The sequence below is a fragment of the Lacerta agilis genome, chromosome 11 (assembly GCF_009819535.1).
Source record: "Lacerta agilis isolate rLacAgi1 chromosome 11, rLacAgi1.pri, whole genome shotgun sequence".
Classification (NCBI taxonomy): Eukaryota; Metazoa; Chordata; class Lepidosauria; order Squamata; family Lacertidae; genus Lacerta; species Lacerta agilis.
Window position 1 is genome coordinate 35147549 of NC_046322.1, and position 21751 is coordinate 35169299.

The 21751-nt window shown below is 38.6% G+C and overlaps 1 protein-coding gene across 7 annotated transcripts in view; it reads right to left on the reverse strand.

The window, feature by feature from the left end:
- Positions 1-21751, reverse strand: part of FAM172A (family with sequence similarity 172 member A) — a 223663-nt gene that overhangs the window by 88455 nt on the left and 113457 nt on the right. For all 7 annotated transcript variants that reach the window (XM_033163658.1, XM_033163663.1, XM_033163660.1 and 4 more), the window contains one exon: positions 4366-4482. In XM_033163658.1, coding sequence (XP_033019549.1) covers positions 4366-4482 — 117 coding nt within the window. The remainder of the gene's footprint in view (positions 1-4365; positions 4483-21751) is intronic.

Here is a 21751-nt window from a genome sequence, read left to right on the forward strand (position 1 = left end):
GCACTACATACACAAAGCAATTGAGAGAAGATTTTAATTATTATTCATTCTACCACTAGATCTAAGCCCAGTGAAGTAAAAATATACCCAGGTGACAAGATATAGTTTTAGTAACAATCACCTGAATTTCACACAGTGTAAAAATACTACTTATATGAGATTCTTTAACACCCCATCCATATTTTAATTCACTAGCCATTATTCTTATTCTTTAAGATCCACTTTCTGAGAATGAAATAAAAGATAATGAACATGTCATGTTTAAATGTATTCAGAGAACAATTAGTTATCAGATTCAAAATGGGAGACTTAAATTTTATATATATATATTTCCTTATGGTGTGTATTTAATGTTCTGAGTTCTCATAAAGCAACTTTGGATTCTCTAACAAAGGCTTTAGAGGTTTGGGGTTTTTTCTTTCTTTTTGTATGTATGTATTTCAGGTCAGAGTTGTCAGCCTTTATTCTAGACAATTCTCTGTCCTTGCCATGGTCTGTAAAACTAAATGGTTACAGTAAATAAGAAACATTGAGGTTACATATAATAATTTTACGAAATAAACTCTAACATTCAATCCTGATTAATAGCACTGGGCAAACTAGCTGACATTGGCTGAAATCCTAAATGGCTTCTCCATTTACATAAGGCGTTGGCATTTTTCATCAATTCCCACTCAATAAGCAGCCCTGCTGCACCATATCTTACACTAGTTTCCCACCTCAGTGTGACTGCCCCTATTTTGTGGAACAGCATCACTGCTGAAGATACGGCAGATGCCCACTATCTGTACTTTCCAGAAACAATTGGATACGTTTTTGTTTCAACAAGCTTTTCTAGGTAGATGAAAACCACCAATAGCTTCACATAGGGGTTAAACAGCATTGTGGATAAAATAGTGCCTTGCAGCACCCCATAAACATAACTGCCATGGGGTCAAGAAGTTCTCTCCCAATGCTATTTTCTGGACTTGGCATCATCGGTAGGACTTGAAGCGCTATAACACAGTGCCTCAATCCAGATGATACCAACATCAATGGTATGAAAAGCCACAGAGAGATTAAGAAGGAGCAAGTTTCCTTGTCCTGTTCTCAGGAGAGGTCACCCACCAGGGAGACCAAGGCTAATTTAGCCTCATTTCGTGTCCGACTCTTCATAACCCCTTGGACCAGAGCACGCTAGGCACTCCTGTCTTCCACTGCCTCCCGCAGTTTGGTCAAAGTCATGTTAGTAGCTTCGAGAACACTGTCCAACCATCTCGTCCTCTGTCGTCCCCTTCTCCTTGTGCCATCCATCTTTCCCAACACCAGGGTCTTTTCCAGGGAGTCTTCTCTTCTCATGAGGTGGCCAAAGTATTGGAGCCTCAACTTCAGGATCTGTCCTTCCAGTGACCACTCAGGGCTGATTTCCTTCAGAATGGATAGGTTTGATCTTCAGCCTTCTTTAGCCTCATGGCCAGGGCTAAACCAATTGTAACTGATCTATGTAATCCATATGATCCAATAATTCTGGCAGTTGACCTTCCACAACCCTCTCTACCACCTTACCTAGAAAGTGGGCATTTGTAACTGGTTGGTAGTTAGTCTAAGCAAACAGGTCTAGGGCCAGCTTCTTTAGGAGTGTCCATACCACTGTGACAGGCATTGGTCCCTCATGAGGTGAGCATAAGAAGAGCCTGCTGGAGCAAGCTAATGGCCCATTTAGCCCAGCATCCAGTTCTCATAGTGGTCAATCAGATGCCTGTGAGATACACACAAGTAGGACCTGAGCACTTCAGCAGTTTCGACAACTGTTATTCAGAAGCATACTGCCTTTGACAGTGAAGGTAGAACATATTCATCGTGGTTCTGTTTGCCTTTTTCATAACAGTCATATACTGGTTACAGGTAGGTAGCCGTGTTGGTCTGTCATAGTCAAAACAAAACAAAATAAAAAAATCCTTCCAGTAGCACCTTGTTGTTCAGTCGTTCAGTCGTGTCCGACTCTTCGTGACCCCATGGACCAGAGCACGCCAGGCACGCCTATCCTTCACTGCCTCTCGCAGTTTGGCCAAACTCATGTTAGTAGCTTCGAGAACACTGTCCAACCATCTCATCCTCTGTCGTCCCCTTCTCCTTGTGCCCTCCATCTTTCCCAACATCAGGGTCTTTTCTAGGGAGTCTTCTCTTCTCATGAGGTGGCCAAAGTACTGGAGCCTCAACTTCAGGATCTGTCCTTCTAGTGAGCACTCAGGGCTGATTTCTTTGTGAATGGATAGGTTTGATCTTCTTGCAGTCCATGGGACTCTCAAGAGTCTCCTCCAGCACCATAATTCAAAAGCATCAATTCTTCGGCGATCAGCCTTCTTGATGGTCCAGCTCTCACTTCCGTACATTACTACTGGGAAAACCATAGCTTTAAAGGGAGCTAATGAGCTTTGAAGTCATCCTGAAGTCATTTCCTCCCTTTTTAACTATACGGACCTTTGTCGGCAAGGTGATGTCTTTGCTTTTTAAGATGCTGTCTAGGTTTGTCATTGCTTTTCTCCCAAGAAGCAGGCATCTTCTAATTTCGTGACTGCTGTCACCATCTGCAGTGATCATGGAACCCAAGAAAGTGAAATCTCTCACTGCCTCCATTTCTGCCCCTTCTATTTGCCAGGAGGTGATGGGACCAGTGGCCATGATCTTAGTTTTTTTGATGTTGAGCTTCAGACCATATTTTGCGCTCTCCTCTTTCACCCTCATTAAAAGGTTCTTTAATTCCTCCTTACTTTCTGCCATCAAGGTAGTATCATCAGCATATCTGAGGTTGTTGATATTTTTCCTGGCAATCTTAATTCTGGTTTGGGATTCATCCAGTCCAGCCTTTCGCATGATGAATTCTGCATAAGTAGCACCTTAGAACCTTAGAGACCAACTAAGTTATATACTGGGTTGACATAGCTCTGGATGCAACCAGTCAAATTTAATAAGCCAAGAAGGATGGGGTAAAGCATAAAGAGAACATGGGTTTTGGGGTGTGTATGTCAAGTGACTTTATCCTCAAAATGTAGTCAGTTGGTTGAAGGGCTCTGGTGGGAGTCAACAACCCTGCACTATCTGGAAAGAGCTCTGCCAACCAGCTACTTAAAGGTACAATGCAGGCTGCAAAATGCACCTTCTTCATCACCCATACTGCCACATAGTAGGCACATTGATGTGCGTTAACCAGTGTTTGGTCAACCTAAAAGTGAAACTTGAAACCCTTGTACTCCACTCTTATGCATATGTTAAGTAAAAGCACACACAGTCCTGATCCAACAATAAATGTATGTACATTTCTACATATTTATTTTACAAGGCTGGCATTCAAGGATTCACAAAGGAAAGAGACACAAAAAATACTCTTCAGTAACAAAGAACTTAAGTGGCAGAATCAGAGAAAAGGGAGCTAATGAGCTTTGAAGTCATCCTGAAGTCATTTCCTCCCTTTTTATGGCTTGGATCCTGACTTGCCCCTTCCAAAAGTGGTATTTGATCCAGTGGGGACTTCTGCTGGAGGAAAAAGGGAGAGGAGATTTTCCCACTTTGCTCTGCATCTGATGTCCTCTTATTCTTCGGTAAAGGTAAAGGGAGCCCTGACCATTAGGTCCAGTCGTGGACGACTCTGGGGTTGCGGAGTTCACTTCGCTTTATTGGCCGAGGGAGCTGGCGTATGTACAGCTTCTGGGTCATGTGGCCAGCATGACAAAGCCGCTTCTGGCGAACCAGAGCAGCACACAGAAACGCCGTTTACCTTCCCGCCGGAGTGGTACCTATTTATCTACTTGCACTTTGATGTGCTTTCGAACTGCTAGGTTGGCAGGAGCAGGAACTGAGCAACGGGAGCTCACTCCGTTGCGGGGATTCGAACCACCGACCTTCTGATCGGCAAGCCCTAGGCTCTGTATTCCTATTCAGAAGCCCTATTCTTCTGTAGTATTCCTCAATCCTCCAGAGCAGGCTTCCTCAAATTCGGCTCTCCAGATGTTTTTGGCCTACAACTCCCGTGATCCCTAGCTAGCAGGACCAATGGTCAGGGATGATGAGAATTGTAGTCTCAAAACATCTGGAGGACCGAGTTTGAGGAAGCCTGCTCCAGTGCATATTTATTTTGGAGAAGGCGCACATAGTTCAGCAGAGCCAAGGGGATCCATCAAAAATCACCTTCCGCTTCTTCTGCAAGCAGGAAACAATAGAGTTCTGCTCATAGGATCTTAGGATCCAAATATAGTTACATACCTATTACATAAATGAAACTAAATCAGACTATGTTCAGACCACAGGGTAAATTTTAATGAGCATAATAAAACTGGAAAAGATTAGGTTTGCCAGCACACATATTTGATTGCCAGAATTGAGCCTCACCTCTCGCATCCACTCTCGAATAGTTTTGCCAGCTTCTTGATGCCACACGTTGTGAACTGAGTCTGTCAATGCCACAGCAGTAACTTTATTCTTTACTTCTGCCTCTCGTTGAATCATCTGTAGAAAACACAAATCCAAAGTCTTAAAGTTCAAATGTGTCTAACTTTAAGATCGCCAAACTTCTCAAGTCTTTTTGCTTTTCACATGAATCGGTTCTAGAATTTAAAGAAGGGATGGGCAACAGCTTTGAGGTGTTCTACAATCAAGCAGTATATAAATTTTATGAAATAAAATAAATTTATGACATAAAAATGATAAACCACAGTACAGTGGTACCTCTGGTTGCGAATGGGATCCGTTCTAGAGGCCCGTTCGCAACATGAAAAGCCCGCAACCTGCGCGGCATGATTCAGCGCTTCTGCACATGTGCAAAGCGCGATTTAGCACTTCTGCGCATGCGCCAAAACCCGGAAGTAACCTGTTCCGGTACTTCCGGGTTCAGTGCATTCGCAACCTGAAGCAAGCGCAACCCGATGTATGACTGTAAAGCAAAGCCAAGATTCACAAAGGGACTTCAAACTATTGTTTATGATCTTGTTTTGCTGGTACCCATGGTCAAGTTCACTCACAGAAACAAGCTATAGTTAAATTTCTTTAAACAAAATAATAGTTTAACATTATGTGCTAACCGGTCCTATTCTATGTTCTCAAACTGTGATTTATGAATAATCACAAAAAGAAATTTTCAAATAATAACAGTGTACAACAGAGAACACAGTATTAGAAAACAAAATAAAAAATAAGAGAAGAAACATTTGTTGAAATAATGAACGATAAAAAAGAATATATATAACCTATGTATTGGGTAAAATGGTACTAAACATCTTCGTTTTGCTCTTTTTCATTGCCTGCAACTTAATGTTCATTGAATTTGCTGTTATGGCTAACTCAGCATTTTAAAATTACTATATTTTATTGAGTTCGACTATACTTTAAACCCTTAACTAAAGAAGACACAAATACCATCACTATAATGTAATGTGAACATAGGTATTTTCATGTCATATCAGAGCAGTGGCCCATTTATCTAAACCAGAATCTTTGTGATTATATACAAAGGGTGAGTTTACACAATCAACGTACCTGGCTATATATTTGTGATGATTAGCTGAGTTTAGAAGCAAACATCTGTTGGATTTATTTTTAAACACACATCTTCTCTGGATGGGAACACATGGGTCATGTACTAACAATGTGTAATGCTTTTCCTGGATTACTAGTTACTGGTACAGTCAGCACTAAGTGATTGTAGTCGCGCTCGCTTAAAAGATGACCAAATTCATGGTTATTTTCGTCATTAATTTGAGAACTGTCCAAATTAAGATGACTAAATTCATGGTTCTTTTCGTCATTAATTTGAGAACTGTCTTGTTGGATCAGATGAAAGGTTTACAAGGTTTGTTTTTTCCCAGCACTGGGCAGCCTGATGACATTGGGAAGCTCCTTTTGCATTTAACACTTCAGCTCAATTTGAAAGGATTTAGTATTTACAAGCCTTCCTCAGAGAACTCTTTCCTGGCTCATAAGTTGGCAGTCTCTTGTGCATCTACTCTTTTAAATTGTCGAAAAGCACCAATTTTTCAGTAAGTTTTCCATTGCCCTTCAAATCTTAACCACAGATCAGATACGCAGCTGTGCGAAAACAAACAGAAAAAAAATAACACCAGTAGTTGATTTTTAAGGCTCCAGAAAACTAGTTATTTGAGCATAGTTCTCAGGAGTGTTTGAATAGGGCACAGCTCAGATAAACTCCTGAGCCTTGGAAACAAAGGAGATGTGAAATCCCCAAATATATAAACCAAGTCCCAGTGAGCTCCCCCAAAGCTGAGTGTTACAGCTTTGCCAGATTTCCTTTACACATTCTCGTGTAAGCCTTTCTCCTAGCAAATATGACTGGTTAGACCTCTACTGTAGCCCTAATACCATCTCTAACAAGCTGCAGGACTCAAGGAAAGCCAAGTTAGAGTGGTACCTGCCACTGTGAATGCATGGCATAAAATAAATATTGTCTACCTCTCATACTCCAACTACCGCACAAATGCGCTCATTTCACATGCTAGCAAGGTTATGCTTAAAATTCTACAAGGCAGGCTTAAGCAGTATGTGGACCAAGAACTCCCAGAAGTGCAAGCTGGATTTCGAAGGAGCAGAGGAGCCAGAGACCAAATTGCAAATATGCGCTGGATTATGGAGAAAGCTAGAGAGTTCCAGAAAAACATCTACTTCTGCTTCATTGACTACGCAAAAGCATTTGACTGTTTCGACCACAGCAAACTATGGCAAGTTCTTAAAGAAATGGGAGTGCCTGATCACCTATCTGTCTCCTGAGAAATCTCTATGCGGGACAAGAAGCTACAGTTAGAACTGGATATGGAACAACTGATTGGTTCAAAATTGGGAAAGGAGTATGACAAGGCTGTATATTGTCTCCCTGCTTATTTAACTTATATGCAAAATTCATCATAAGAAAGGCTGGACTGGATGAATCCCAAGCCGGAATTAAGATTGCCTGAAGAAATATCAACAACCTCAGATATGCTGATGACACAACCTTGATGGCAGAAAGTGAGGAGGAATTAAAGAGCCTTTTAATGATGGTGAAAGAGGAAAGCGCAAAATGTGGTCTGAAGCTTAACATCAAAAAAACTAAGATCATGGCCACTGGTCCCATCACCTCCTGGCAAATAGAAGAAAGAAATGGAGGCAGTGAGAGATTTTACTTTCTTGGGTTCCATGATCACTGCAGATGGTGACAGCAGTCACGAAATTAAAAGACGCCTGCTTCTTGGAAGAATAGCAATGGCAAACCTAGACAGCATCTTAAAAAGCAGAGACATCACCTTGCCGACAAAGGTCCGTATAGTTAAAGCCATGGTTTTCCCAGTAATGAAGTATGGAAGTGAGCGCTGGACCATAAAGAAGGCTGATCGCCGAATAATTGATGCTTTTGAATTATAGTGCTGGAGGAGACTCTTGAGAGTCCCATGGACTGCAAGAAGATCAAACCTATCCATTCTGAAGGAAATCAGCCTTGAGTGCTCACTGGAAGGACTGATCCTGAAGTTGAGGCTCCAATACTTTGGCCACCTCATGAGAAGAGAAGACTCCCTGGAAAAGGCCCTGATGTTGGGAAAGATGGAGGGCACAAGGAGAAGGGGACGACAGAGGACAAGATGGTTGGACAGTGTTCTTGAGGCTACCAACATGCGTCTGACCAAACTGCGGGAGGCAGTGAAAGACAGGCGTGCCTGGCGTGCTGTGGTCCATGGGGTCACGAAGAGTCGGACATGACAGAACCACTGAACAACAACAACAACCTCTCATACTTAGTGTTCTAAGTCTGAAATTTGGACAGTTTGTACCATCCCCCATCACAAGAAATCTTCTAGACCAAACCGGAGTGATAGGACATCTAGTATCTATTGATGACAGTGCTTTTCAAAGTTGGGTCTCCAGGTGATGTTAGACTATAACTCCCATCATTCCTGACCACTGGTCCTGCTAGCTAGGGATGATGGGGATTATAGTCCAACAACAGCTGGAAACCCAAGTTTGAGAAACACAGTTTTATGATGATTCTGAATAAAGGTTTTGACAAAGTATTCAACATGCCTTAGTTATAGAGCTGAATCTCCCTACTGATAAATACATCAACCCGATCAAAGTATGGGAGGGAGGGAGGGTGGGAGAATTGTGTTAAAAACAAACAAACAAACAAACAAACAAACAGTACCCCGCCCATCTGGCTGGGTTTCCCTAGCCACTCTGGGTGGCTTCCAACAAAGATTAAAAATACATTAAAATGTCACACATTAAAAACTTCCCTAAACAGGGCTGCCTGTTTCTGATGGCTGGTGGCTTAAAAGGAACTCAATGAGAGCACACTTTTCACTAGGACAGCAGTTAGGAAGAAGTACGGTCTTAAAAAAAAACCAACCTTCCCTGTATTTGACTGACATCCCGGAAATTAAAAGAGGAGTCTTTAATATAGAAATAACCAAGGAAAGAATGCCAGAAGATTGTGTCTTAAAATATTTGCTTGTAATGTAGAAAATACCCAAATGAGATCTATTTACAAAAGATATAGCTAAAACTAAACTAAGGTGATATAAATCACTTTAGATGCAGAATACCTGTGATGAAACCTAATCCAGTATCTTTAACTAAAATATGGTTTGCAAAGACATTGTTTCTTTAAGATTCATAGATTAGAGCCTCAATGCAACTAAAGTTAGTTGTGACTAATTCCAGTTGAAATCAATGTGACTGTAGTCAGAACTAACTTTAACCAACTTGGGGCCCTTTAAGATTGGAAATAATAAGATTTAATAGTTAAGGACCCAAACTCAGCTAAAGTTCATTGTGACTAAGTTCCAATGATCTGCCAAACACTGGAAATATGGAATAAGACCACAAGGTGTCAGCAATTCCCATGTTCACCAGTACTACCATTGGGCACAAGCATACAATACTTGAAGGCCTTTAAGAAGGATAGAGAAGCTCTGATGACTTGGTTGATGTAATGAGTGGCCACTGGGTATATCCCTTGGGCTTCTGCAAAACACTGTGCAATGTCCAAAGTAAATAGCTTTAAAAAATGAAACAAAATAGAAAATTCTTTCCAGTAGCAACTTAGAGACCAACTGAGTTTGTTCTTGGTATGAGCTTTCGTGTGCATGCACACTTCTTCAGATGCACACGAAAGCTCATACCAAGAACAAACTCAGTTGGTCTCTAAGGTGCTACTGGAAAGAATTTTCTATTTTGTTTCGACTATGGCAGACCAACACGGCTACCCACCTGTAACTTTAAAAAATGAGTCGCATTAATCTAGTCCTACTTTTGCCTACATCAGCTTTATGCAATGGACAGCCAAATATCTCTTGGAACATCACAGAAGATTGAAACAATAGCTTTTCCTATTACCTGGCTCTTGTCCTCTGAGGCATGTTGCCTATGAACATAGAAGTTGCATTTAGCTTGCATGGCTAATAACGATTGATAGATTTACACTACACAAAATTTTCTATTTTGAGTCACTTCTTGTGTGAGTAAGCAGCTTGTGCAACCAGTACCTCATCCTGTCCTCTCTGCAAGCCATTTACTTCCTCCCAAACCTCTCTAGAACCACCAAAAATGGTATGGATGAAGCTTGTTTGAGCAAAGCTCAGGCAGCGCAAAATGCCCTAGCCTGACTTGGGTTATTCCTCCAGCCAAATGCAGCCTGTATCTCCCCTAGCCCTGCAGCCCTCGGGAAAGGATTTTGGGGGAGACAGGGGAAAGGAGGGGAAGCAAAAGAATGGTTGCACAAGTCAGCTTCAATTTGTGGGCCCACGGACGGTCTGGGAATCAGTGAGTTTTTACATGAGTAGAATGTGTCCTTTTATTTAAAATGCATCTCTGGGTTATTTGTAGGGCATGGGAATTCATTCACCCCCCCAAAAAAAAATATAGTCCGGCCCACCACATGGTCTGAGGGACGGTGAAAAAGGTTGTTGACGAACGTCCGGCGAGGGCGCCATTGCCGGCGGCTGGGAGTCATTTCGGCTTTGAGACGGCTCCAGTTTTCCCGGGGGCCAGGAGCTACGCGACCGCGCAGCGGGCTGCGGTAAGCCGCGGGAGGAGCGTCCCGCGGTCAGGGCTCTCCAGCGGGCCCCTTTGCGACGACCCGTTCTCGGGATTCCCTCGTAAGAGGGAACCCTGAGTGAATGGGCAACGGCGCGGGGCTGTGGAGGCTATCCCCAACCGGGTTAACTAAGCGGCGGCCGGTGGCGGCATTTGAGCGCCCCGTTCTTTCTTATTTGGACTGAAATACGAAGAAACCCGTAAGCAGTAAGTACGGAGTTTAATTTGAGGCTAAATTTTCTTTTTGATTGGCTTTTGGGGAGAAACGTTAAAAAGGAAGTCCGTTCCTCCCCCCCTGTGACAGAAGTCTTTAACATTGGATCTGGCTGTTGCTACCTTTGGATACAAAGTTTTTCTTGACTTTGAGATTGACTGTTAAAAAAGATCCCCTTTAGGGGAGGACTGAGATTTCGGAAGTATTTCATTGGAGATACTGTGGATTATAAGGTGGAAATTTTTTGCACTCTGATTAGGGGGAAATGGCGGCTGTAATTTGAGTCTGAAGATGGAAAAGTACTGAACTTTGTTATTTCCTGCCTGCCCTTTTCGGTTTCGTTTCCATGATGCCTACAGACTTAGCAATGATGTCAGAACAAAGGAATTTTTTGGAATTGGAACTTTCGCAACAGAATGTCATTGAAAGATTTTTTGAGACTGGTATTGCTTTTAGGAACTTGGCTAAGGAACTCAAAGAACTTAAAGACTTAATTTGTGAGTGCTATTCAGGAATTTCATCTGAAGTGGAAGACATGCAACTCCAGGATGAAGGAAGGCCCTGTCGACGTGAGAGGTCCAGGTCCGGATATCGCGACATTATAATTGCCCTCTGGGGTGGGAGCCCAGAGGTGCAGGAGCAACAATTTTGGAAATTACAATTGCAACTTGATTTGAAGATTGAAGTGGAAATGCTTGGTGGTGATGTATCATCTTCTCTGAAGAGCTCAGTAAAAATGCTTTGGGACAATACTTTGACTTTTGGATATTGTGGAAAAAAGGACATTCTGGATTTTGGTTTGGGAAAAGATTGGGGGGAAGTCTGGTGGGGGACTGTGATGGCAGGAGAGAAAATGGCAAAAAGTGGGGTAGGATGAAATAACAGAGATGATTAGCTAGGAAGGCCTACCACGGTACCCCAACGTCAGAGAGTGAAAATGGACTAGGAAAAGCAGCAGTTTTATGGAACTGAGAGAAAGAAAAGGTTATAAGAAGTTAAAATTCGTAATAAGAGGTAATATTGTTTGTTAGAAGTTATATGATGTAAGATTTTGAGATAAAGACTAAGAAATTTAGTGAATGTATTGTTAAAATAATTAGAGATGTTACTAAAGTAAATTAGAACTGAACGCAGGAGAGAGAACGGGGGAAGTCCCCTTAATAAGATTCGGAACAAGAGTATAACTAATAGTTGGTGTGTTCCTGTTTGTAGGTATGTATTTGTTTTCTTTTATTCAGTTGATGTTGTTTGTATTATTCATTTTTTCTTTGAATGATTGTTATTGTATGTTGTTGTTTTTGTGTGATTGTTTTTGTTAATTTTTGTGGAAAACCAATAATATTTTTTTGAAAAAATGAATTCAGCTGCCAACTAGACTTCATACTTCTCTGAATGTTGCAACTGTATTTGTATTTTAAAAATAAATAAATGCATGTTTAAGTGTAAAAAAAAAAAAGGTTGCTGACCCCTGTTCTAGTGACTAGAAAATCTGCCAGAATAAAGTGCACTAAAGAGAAGAGGGAAATAGCAGTTCTTTAGGACCAAGATATTTTCTAATTCCTCATGTTGAAACAAATCACTCTTCAGATGCAAGTCTGAGTTCATTTGCCGGCTAAAATATTTTGCTTCCTAGCTTCTTTCTAGAAAGCAGATTGAATTTTGGCCATGCACAGGGTACTGCTGAAATTTGAAAGACCAAAGTCTGCCCCTGACTTAAGATCTATCTAATCTACAGTTGCTAAATGTTTTCTGGCCAAGGGAAAGTTTGAACAATAAAAAGTGGCTTACTTCATCTAAGGAGATCTAGAAACAACCCTTTTTAAAAGCAATAAAATATCTAGCTCTGTATATATGTATGCCTGTAACTAACACACAAATCATACCCTCCAACATTTATCCGATGAAAATAGGGACGCCCCATTCCATGATGATAATTTTATTATTTATACCCCCCACATCTGACTGGGTTGCCACAGCACTCTGGGCAGCTTCCAACATACATAAAAACATAATAAAACATTAAACATTAAAAAACCCTTTCTTATACTGGATTGCCTTCAGATGGCTCGGGGGTTGGATAACTCCATACCCTCCAACATTTCTCCAATGGAAACAGGGACAACCTAAGGAAAAGCAAGACATTCTGGGATCAAATCAGAAACTGGGACAGCTTCTCTAAATCTGGGACATCTCTAGAAAATAGGGACACTTGGAGGGTCTGCAAGATACGTCCCTTGATCACAGATTTACCAGATTTATTGACCTTTGTTTCTTCCTTGGTTAATTTTAAGAAATTATATGTACACGTAACAACTTAAAGGAGGTTGTCTGCAGATCCTTTGTCCAGTTTGTGTTTTTGGCCCAGCCACCAACCTGGTTATCAGTTAATATTTCCTTCCAATCAAATCCACTCCTGAATATCCACATGCTGCTGAGAAAGATAGTTTCCAACTTGTTCTGCATCTGTCTCTGAAGGAAACACTTCTTATTTCCTCCAGTGCTGACCTATTAACTGTTACAACCAATCATTATTTTGCTCATTCTGTTGCCTTAAACACTCCCCTTATCCAGCTTCTAACCTCTTGCTGCCTTGTACAAAAGTTAAAGTAACAAACTATTGGTTTGACCAGGAATATTTTACTTGCAGCAGTTTCAGAGACCAATAGCAAATTTGGTGTATGTGGGAGAGGACTGGACAGTATCAGGCATGTATAATCTACTACTCAATAATTGTTCAAACCTTTAAGTATACTCATTTTAACTTTACAGTCATACCTCGAGTTGTGTATGCTCCGTGTTGTGTACGTTCGACTTACGGACCTCCGCGACCCGTGTGATGCGTGAGTGCACAGAAGCATTCTGCGCACTTCGCGCATGCGCAGAAGCGCAAAAACATGCAAACTTCTGGGGTTTTTTGTGTTTGTGTTGAGCACGCCCGTGTTACGTAGCGCGATCTGGAACAGATTGCGTGCGTAACACGGGGTTCCACTGTACTTATAACATATATATACTGAAGCATTTATAAATAACAGAAAGCATGTTAAAGATAACAAAATAATTGCAATGTGGAAAGAAGTTGATAAAATTACATCTTGGTCAATTTAAGAATCACTTTAGTTATCTAGTTTTAAAGCTGGGCTCTTAGCAACTGACAAACAAGTACTGCAGAAAGTCTCTTTAACCTTAAAAAACCACATACTGGGTAAATACTGACACAGCAAATTCATTCTCATAGTCCCATCAATGTTCTCTATCCACTTTCTGAAGGAAATATTTCTACACATGAGGTCATTTCATCTCATTTGCAGAAATTTTCTCAACTGAGAATGTCAACATGTGTGCTAATTCTGGCTCCACTAGTCACTGGACAGAGACAACTGATGTATTTAACAAAGGCCACTGAAAAGCCATCAGCTGGGGAACAGCTCTTCGTCACTACTAACAGGGGGCAGAGCTGAATCAGTGACCTAGAAGTGAAAGACTTTGTAATCTGATTACCAATCTTTTGAGCTATACAGTCCATCCCCCTTTCATTTTTACTGATAAGAGAGAATCTTATTACCTAAGCAACTTTTGTAGCCTTTTAGTAATGCAAAAGCTTTCATTTAGTGCTCCAAAAGGAAACTCTCATGGGAACGCTTATTAACCAATCTCAAGCATTGTCTCTGTACTACTTTCCCTTATTAATTTCAAAATAAATTTATTGGTATAAAAGTCTACTGCAATGGCATTTCTTCTGATAATGATATATGGTAAAGCTCTTGCTGGTTATTAGAGGTGCTGATGAGCTATTTTCACACAGAAATGGAGGCAGCAGAGCACTTACTGGCAAACGATAAAACTAAGTGGCAATGGGCAAATAATTTGGTAATTTTCCTAGATTAGGAGCAGGGTTTTGTTTAAGTAGTTACAGGAAAAGTCCCCCCCCTTTTCATTTCAAAAGCATGGTTGTTTGGTGGTTATAATGCTTTAATATTACTTTATTGCAGTACTTTGGGTTTGCAAATGTGACAACATGCATTTTAAAAGGTGTTGAAAATGATCTCATGTGACAAGAGGATGCTGCTGTTTCTTCTTTTTGCCTTGGCCTTCCTTTCAAAAGCCTCAGGAAGAAATCTCGAAGACCTTTCCTGTCAGTTTCCCACTTCTCTACAGACATTTTGGCCTGTACATGAACACTGCTTCCCTTTGGCTTGAGGTAATAAACGATTAGCTATAGCAAACTGTAATATTTCAAGTTATTCTTTGCTAGAATGCACCCAGCCAGCATTTCAGATGTAATACATCAGGATTTGGAATTAACTTTATTTATAGGCAAATAAAACATCCTGCTCGGAATGAGGTATCTATTATAAGAGGCCATTAGTTTGGAGTTCATCAGTACCAACAAAGCAACATTTTGAACTATACAACATTTAATGGAAATAACTCTGTAGTAGTGATTAATAAGTGTTTTGCTTATGAAGTGCTAAGACAAAAGTAGATGGTACCTGTTCTTTTTAAACGGTAGATACCTATGGCAAATGTTCCAAGCATATCATGTACAAATCAAAATTAGCTAAGAACTTTGCTATAAGCAAAATAGTATATACAAAAGTATTAATACAACCCCATATTAAAATCAAAATGAAGTTTGTCTTCTTCACAGCAATCAGTTAGTTTCACTGAGATTTTTACAGGAATGATAATTTTAACTGTTGCATGAAAGTATTTATGTATATGAATAGTCAATATACTGCATGCATGCATGCAATCTATCTATTTATATGGGTTTCTCATACTGTTAGTTTAAAGACTATTCACTAGTCCATTCAATGAATTTTTCAGTTTTCATGATCACTTCTTTTTTGTAAACATGTGTCAGAATCCCACAGCACTTATATAGGCAAATATCAAACTCAACACAAAATTAATCACTAGGTAGCAGTGAGAAAAATGATATACTGAAGAACTTCATAATGTACTTTTATCTAGATGTTCTCCTCCCTGAATAAAAGGCTCATCACCATTGGCCATTTTTATTATCTCACTTGTTGGTACACTTAACTAAATAATTTTGGGGGAGGATTAACCTTAATCATTGTATTGTTCCCTCCAGAGTCTGCAAGAGTATTAAGGAAAGACATGTTGTTTCTTTTTCTACCTAGTGGAGAACTTGGAGCTCTGCCAGACGGTAAGTAAAGAATCAGCCAAAGTTGGCTGTAGCCTATGGGCTATATTTGTACAACCTTCTTGAAACACTTGGATAATATCTTAGTGAAACTAAGATAAGAACAGTATGAAGACTAAATAATCATTAATGTTACATTAAATCACTAGAAACACTAACTATGGCATTCACTGATGTTCTGTCAGTATTGAACTCTGGCCTTTATAACTTAGAACTATTAATGCTACTATTAATGCTACAGAATCACAGAAACATGTTTTTTCTACTTCCTTTTTCAGTTTTCTAGCTCATATATACGCTGGTAAAATATTTTGTGAATGTAAGAAATGAGAAATTTCAGCAATTAAGTTCTAATTATACAATGGAGCAATTTTTGATGTATTATTCGGTAATTGAATATATGCTTTTAAACTTCTAAGGCTTGTTCTGTGCATACTGTATCTTTCTCTTGACCTTTCTTCAATGGAATTACAGTAACTCTTCAGTGATTCCTTCTCACTTGTTTTCTAAAGCTGTTCAATCACACTTGCTAGCAAGCAGCACAGCTGGCAAGGGATCTAAACCTCATCACAGGGCAAAGTTAGCCTTCTGGCTTTGCCAAGAATGACATTTCAAATGAAAAAAATGCTATTTATTGTGTGGGGCATTTGATTCTGTATTTGTTTTAAGTGCAAATAGCTCCATCCTTTGTACTAACGCTGCATTTAGACACTACACTAGATTAGACAGTGCACTAGAAACAAAAACAGCAATGAATTAAACTGTCTGGATTTTTTTTTAATAAGAATACCATTGTTAATTAAAGTAAGATTACAGAAATCAGCTGAGTTTTTCCTCACAGTCCCAAAGGAAATCTACAATAGAGGATAAGCAGTGCCCCCTAGTGTCATTTACAACAGACAGAAATCAGAATAAAGGTAAGCTCCATTCACTGGGATCTCTAATTAAAAATACAATGCAAAATGTTTATATGCAAAAAACTTATTGCAAATATATATTCAAACATATAAGTTTAACACAAAAATTATAATAAGTTACATTTAGTAACTGATACACATATGCGGTATACTCATACAAAGTATGCACACGCACACACTCTCACTCAAGAGTCTGACATGGCCAAGATGTCTTTAATGTTCCAGGCAGCTCAGAAAAAAAACATTTCCACACAGAATAGCAGGCCATGCATGAAAGCGGGTGTCAGAAAGCCCAGCAGAATCACTCACTGTGAAGATGTCTAATAGGGATTGCTGAATACACAATACAGGCAGCATGGCCTGAATGACTAAATTGGAATAGCCAGAACATAGTAAGAAGGTTTTGAATCAACCAGATATTATAATTAAACCTGTAATGAATGTTCTGACTTTTCTCCTTTTCTTTTGTTAATTGGGGGTTAACCCTATTTAGACATTGTTGGGGTCTGATGTCAAAATTTTATAATTTAATTTTGATGCCTTCCAGCAAATTATCTCAGTAAGAATGACCGGGTACATAAGTAATATGTTATAGCCCTCTCCTAAAAATATACCCCAAGTGGCCAGGTTTCACTAAAAGTGAACAAGCCTTTAATAGGAAATAAGAATGTAATCTTGTCTTAAGTTTTTAAAAAATACTTTTCCCCAAGTACACTGAAAAGAGTAAACAAGTTATTCTATAAATATGGAACACCACCCAAATTCATTAGCAAGGGAATGCAATTAATGCAAACAACCCCCCATAAAAACATAATGTGTGTGTGTGTGGGGGGGGACTTTTTCAGAAGAGACAACTTTTAGATAGCACAAGACAGTCATGTATGTCAAATTATTTTTTCAAATGGACCACAAATTAATAGAAAGCCTGACAAACTGGTGTTTTTCCATTAAAACTGCAGAACTCTTTTGAAATGAATTCAGATCACATGTTTGCAGTCTTCCATTTAAAGCATTAGTAGACATTCACTCTTATCCTTGCATTTTAAAAAGGAAATAATTAGCCCTTTATGAAAAGATTACAATGTGCATTTTAAATTAATGTTTAAAATGGAATACACACAAAAAGCATTACTTTAGTAGATAAAATGCTAGCCATTAATGCTTAAAGTGACAGTACCTACGTATTTACACACTTCATAGTAACTATTAAGTAAAACTGTTGATGAAACTTTAGTTGACTTATATTCAGTACATCATTACTAAATGAAAAGCAAGAATTTCTATTGTATGCTTGGATAAGGAAGTCACTGTGTGCCTCTTCTCACATGACATTTTAAAGGTATTTCCAAAAATGTAAGGCATAAATGCAACAAATAGGTGCTTGCAACTGTGTTTTTTACATTGAAAGATTCCTCAGGGAACTAGAGAGGTCTGAGCTCCTCAGCAAGTGTACATTTGGTGGCAAAAATGAATTTGCAGTTATATACTGTGTGAAACTGAAACTTTAAAACTATAAATATAAGTTTAAATAATTAATGCTTTTAATCAGTAACATTATAGAAAAAAATTGTGTCACTGATTGAATGTTGCCCCTTCTACTGCATACTGAAGACAGCTAGTATTGACATAATTCCTATGCGAAGCCTTTAAGATACTTTGTAATGTCTGTCACAGTTTATACCCTTTTCATATCTTTATTCTAAGTCTTCTAATTAGATTAGCTTGATGCATGCTTATTAGCATGATGTGAAGATGAGGGAATGTTTGTGTTAGGGCCAGGAGAACTACATCTCTTCTGCATCCCAAATCATATTTTCAAGACTGACTGTTATTACCAGGAAGGATATTGCTATGATCAGGACCCCGTCTTGAATAACTGTTCTGAAAAGGGGTGCTACTTACGTAAACTACAAAGCTGTAATATTTTTACAGGGGCATTAAAGCCTATATAGCTCATTCTCTTCACCATCAGAAGGATGGTGGAGACTGCTTCTGCAGAATGTCTGTTCTTAAGATACTGAATGGAGTCTAGAATAATGTGCATATGGTGCTTGCCTTGATTTACAAACTGTTTTATGGTATATGTATCATACTGCTTTGAGAACTTCAGCTGTACAAGCTGTAGTGTTAAAAAACTATCAGATGTGTTGCAGTGGAATAGCTTAGACTAATCAGAGAATGAGAGGTTTACTATTTTCCTTAGCATATCAATACATAATTTGTAATATATGTGTGTTTGTTATCTATATCTACCTACCTACACACACACACACACACACACACACACACTTATCCTTGATTTCCATATTAGAAAATTAATAAAGTCCCAAGTCATACACGTTAAATGCCAGCCAATATAGTATAGTATCATATTGGGACAGTATCATATTGGGACAGTTAAATCCCTCTGAAGCTGTCCCTCTGAGGCTAATCAAGCTTATCTGCTATTTTACACAAATAACTATGCTTTGCTTTGCTTTGCGATGAGAAACTCACTCACATTATACCGCAAAGAGTGTAAAGCGTCCACTTGCTGCTCACAGTCATGAACATAAACTTTCACTGGGGATGCAGCTGGAATGATTGCAAGAAGAATACTATTGTGTAAAGGGTCAGGCAGAAATAGGGAGGGACACCTTTTGCATTAACAGCATCAATAGGCCTTTGATGTTATAACAATTATTGTCCTAAAACTGTTTAAGAATTCAAAGAATTTTCCAAACACACTCTATAATGAGAGTATACAGATATATAGCTAGAAAGCTGGTGGCAGGAGGGAAACGGCAAGAATGTATCTAATAGTTATTTTTGATTTTTTTTCATAAATTATTATTTCTTAAGTACTAGGTGCCTACTCAATTATGAAGGGCTAGAATGTTGCTTAAAATATTGTTAAGAAGCAAATTAAGATGATTTCAGAATAAGCCGTCTTAAAAATATATATATTCTACACTTAAATTTTAATCTTTCCCACTAACTATATATACATGGTGTGTATCTTCAGCTCTACCAGATTCATGCAATCCTCCTGAACATTCTAGTAATTATCTAGTTGTTTCTCCCTTGTTCAAAATACTGTGGCCATAATTAAACAGGCAGGAACTTGACTTGTAACTGAATGTCTTAACGACACAAAACTGTACTTGCCACATATGAAATATAATTCAAGACAATGCACCTCGGGTCTGCATTATTATCATAATAATACAGACATGTTTATTCATTTATTTCCAGAAAGAGAAAAGAAATATGGAGTAAAACTTTGCAATCTAAGAGGGTCATGAGATATCAGGGATTTATGCATCTACACTATAGAAACCACAACCATGTGAAATAGATACATTTTACTGTAATAAGCAGTGCAACTCTTTCTATTAACTTCGGATCACTGTAAACTAAATATAAAGACAAATAAGAATGGCTTAATGTACATTCAAGAACAACTGTGTGTATAATCCAGGTTAATCCAATATAAAAGTTTAAGCAAACTGAAACAACATTTCATCAAGCAATAAACCAAAGTATTCAGAGTATGATGCAATGTTTGTTTGTTTGTTTTAAATAGACCATTCTCGCGTAATTAATTTTATATTAATCAAGAGACATGATACTGAATATGATTGACAAAGCAACTGCTTTTGGGTACAAAGCACTGAACATCATATTTATCACAATAAGACAATCAAACATGACTGTTTCACTGCAAGGCATGGAGAAAAAATAATCACCCTATAACCTTTTACTCAGCTAATAATATCTCAAATGCAGAAATATTTTTTCTCTATGGCAATATATACAAATATATGTCCTCTATAAAGCAATGAATTGAACTAAGCAGATCCACTGAAATCAATGGACATAATGGGTTGACTCTGCCTATAATTTAGTTGTATTCAACCCTAGATGTTTTACATGTTGATATTATACAAAAACTATTAATAATAAAGTATTTCTGGCTGTAAATTCAAGGATGCCTGTCATTACCCTTTATGGAGTGGTATAGACATAACACTGGTAATGCCTTAACTTCATTTTTTAAATATCAGACCCAGGATTGTATATTCCATATATTAGCTCCTCCTCTATGTGGATTACCTCCCCCACCCTTAACCATGATTACATATTACATTGGCATTGATATCAACCATTTCAAAATGCCAAGCTTCCCACTTAAATAGAGTTTAGAGCTAGTTAACAAGCCCTGGTTAAGAAGGAACGTAATTATCACGCATCATGGTTAATGCATAACCATGCTTAAAACAGACAAGGAAAGAACCAGTGCAATTGCACTGAAAGAAGAGGGGAATGTGAGTGTGATCTCATGGCCCTCTCCCAATTGCTTAGCGCTAGTGATTGGTTAAGGGGTCACCAGCATAATGTTTGTACTGGCCCTGTGAAGTTAGTAAAGTGCAAAGCATTCCTTTGAAACCACAAACAAATATCCATGTGGGGTCAACATATCCGTTAAGTGGGAAAATGTGAGTGAAAAAACTCAACACAGTTGATGCCTAACTTCACCTAACTATAAATGCTAATTTTGTAGGAATTCCTCAAAATGGACTACACAATCCACCCGCCAGGCCCAGGAGGCAGAGCAATCTTAAATATTTTCTAATGTTAGTTTATTTTAGGTTTTTATAATTTAATACTTTTAAGCAGACCTTCTGTATTACCATACACTTGTATGGTCTTATTCCTACAATGAGATGTCATTAATTCTTCCAATTCTGATTTTCTGAATCACAGCTGGATTGCTTGACTGCCTGTTTGTTCTAAAAGATACATTTTAACTTTGGAAAGAAAATAGCTTCTAACTTCATGAAATGATTTTTGTATTTAACAAATATAATCAGCCAAAGATAAACATGATAAAAGTTAATATATGGTGTCAAATATATTTATTACCTGAATGTATTATCATCATATGCCTAAACATTAAATAGTCTGTCAATACTTCCAATTAAAAATATTTATACTGATAGCTAAAATTACTGATAGTTCTTTTACTACATACTATTGCAAAATATTTTCGTATGCTCAGTTGCAGCAGAATTGTCTGCAGTTTCTACTAATATGAAATGCAGTTGCAGTTTTCACATACAACTCACAGGTCAATGTATTCTCCCGTTTTAATAATGGCTTTTCCTATTACATTCATTATTCATATAGAAAAAGGATAGTACTTTTAAGGCATTATATTGCTTTCTTGAGGAATATGAGCTTTGTGACTTGAGAGACCATTTTCTAAAGATCCTAATAGCCAAATGACATCTTGGGATATGCTATGCTCATGCAGTATTTGCATAATAATGGAGGTATTTTATACATATGGGCTGAATTACACTTATCCAAGTTCTATTTTTTAAAATGGGAATTACAAAAATTCCCTATTTATTCCCT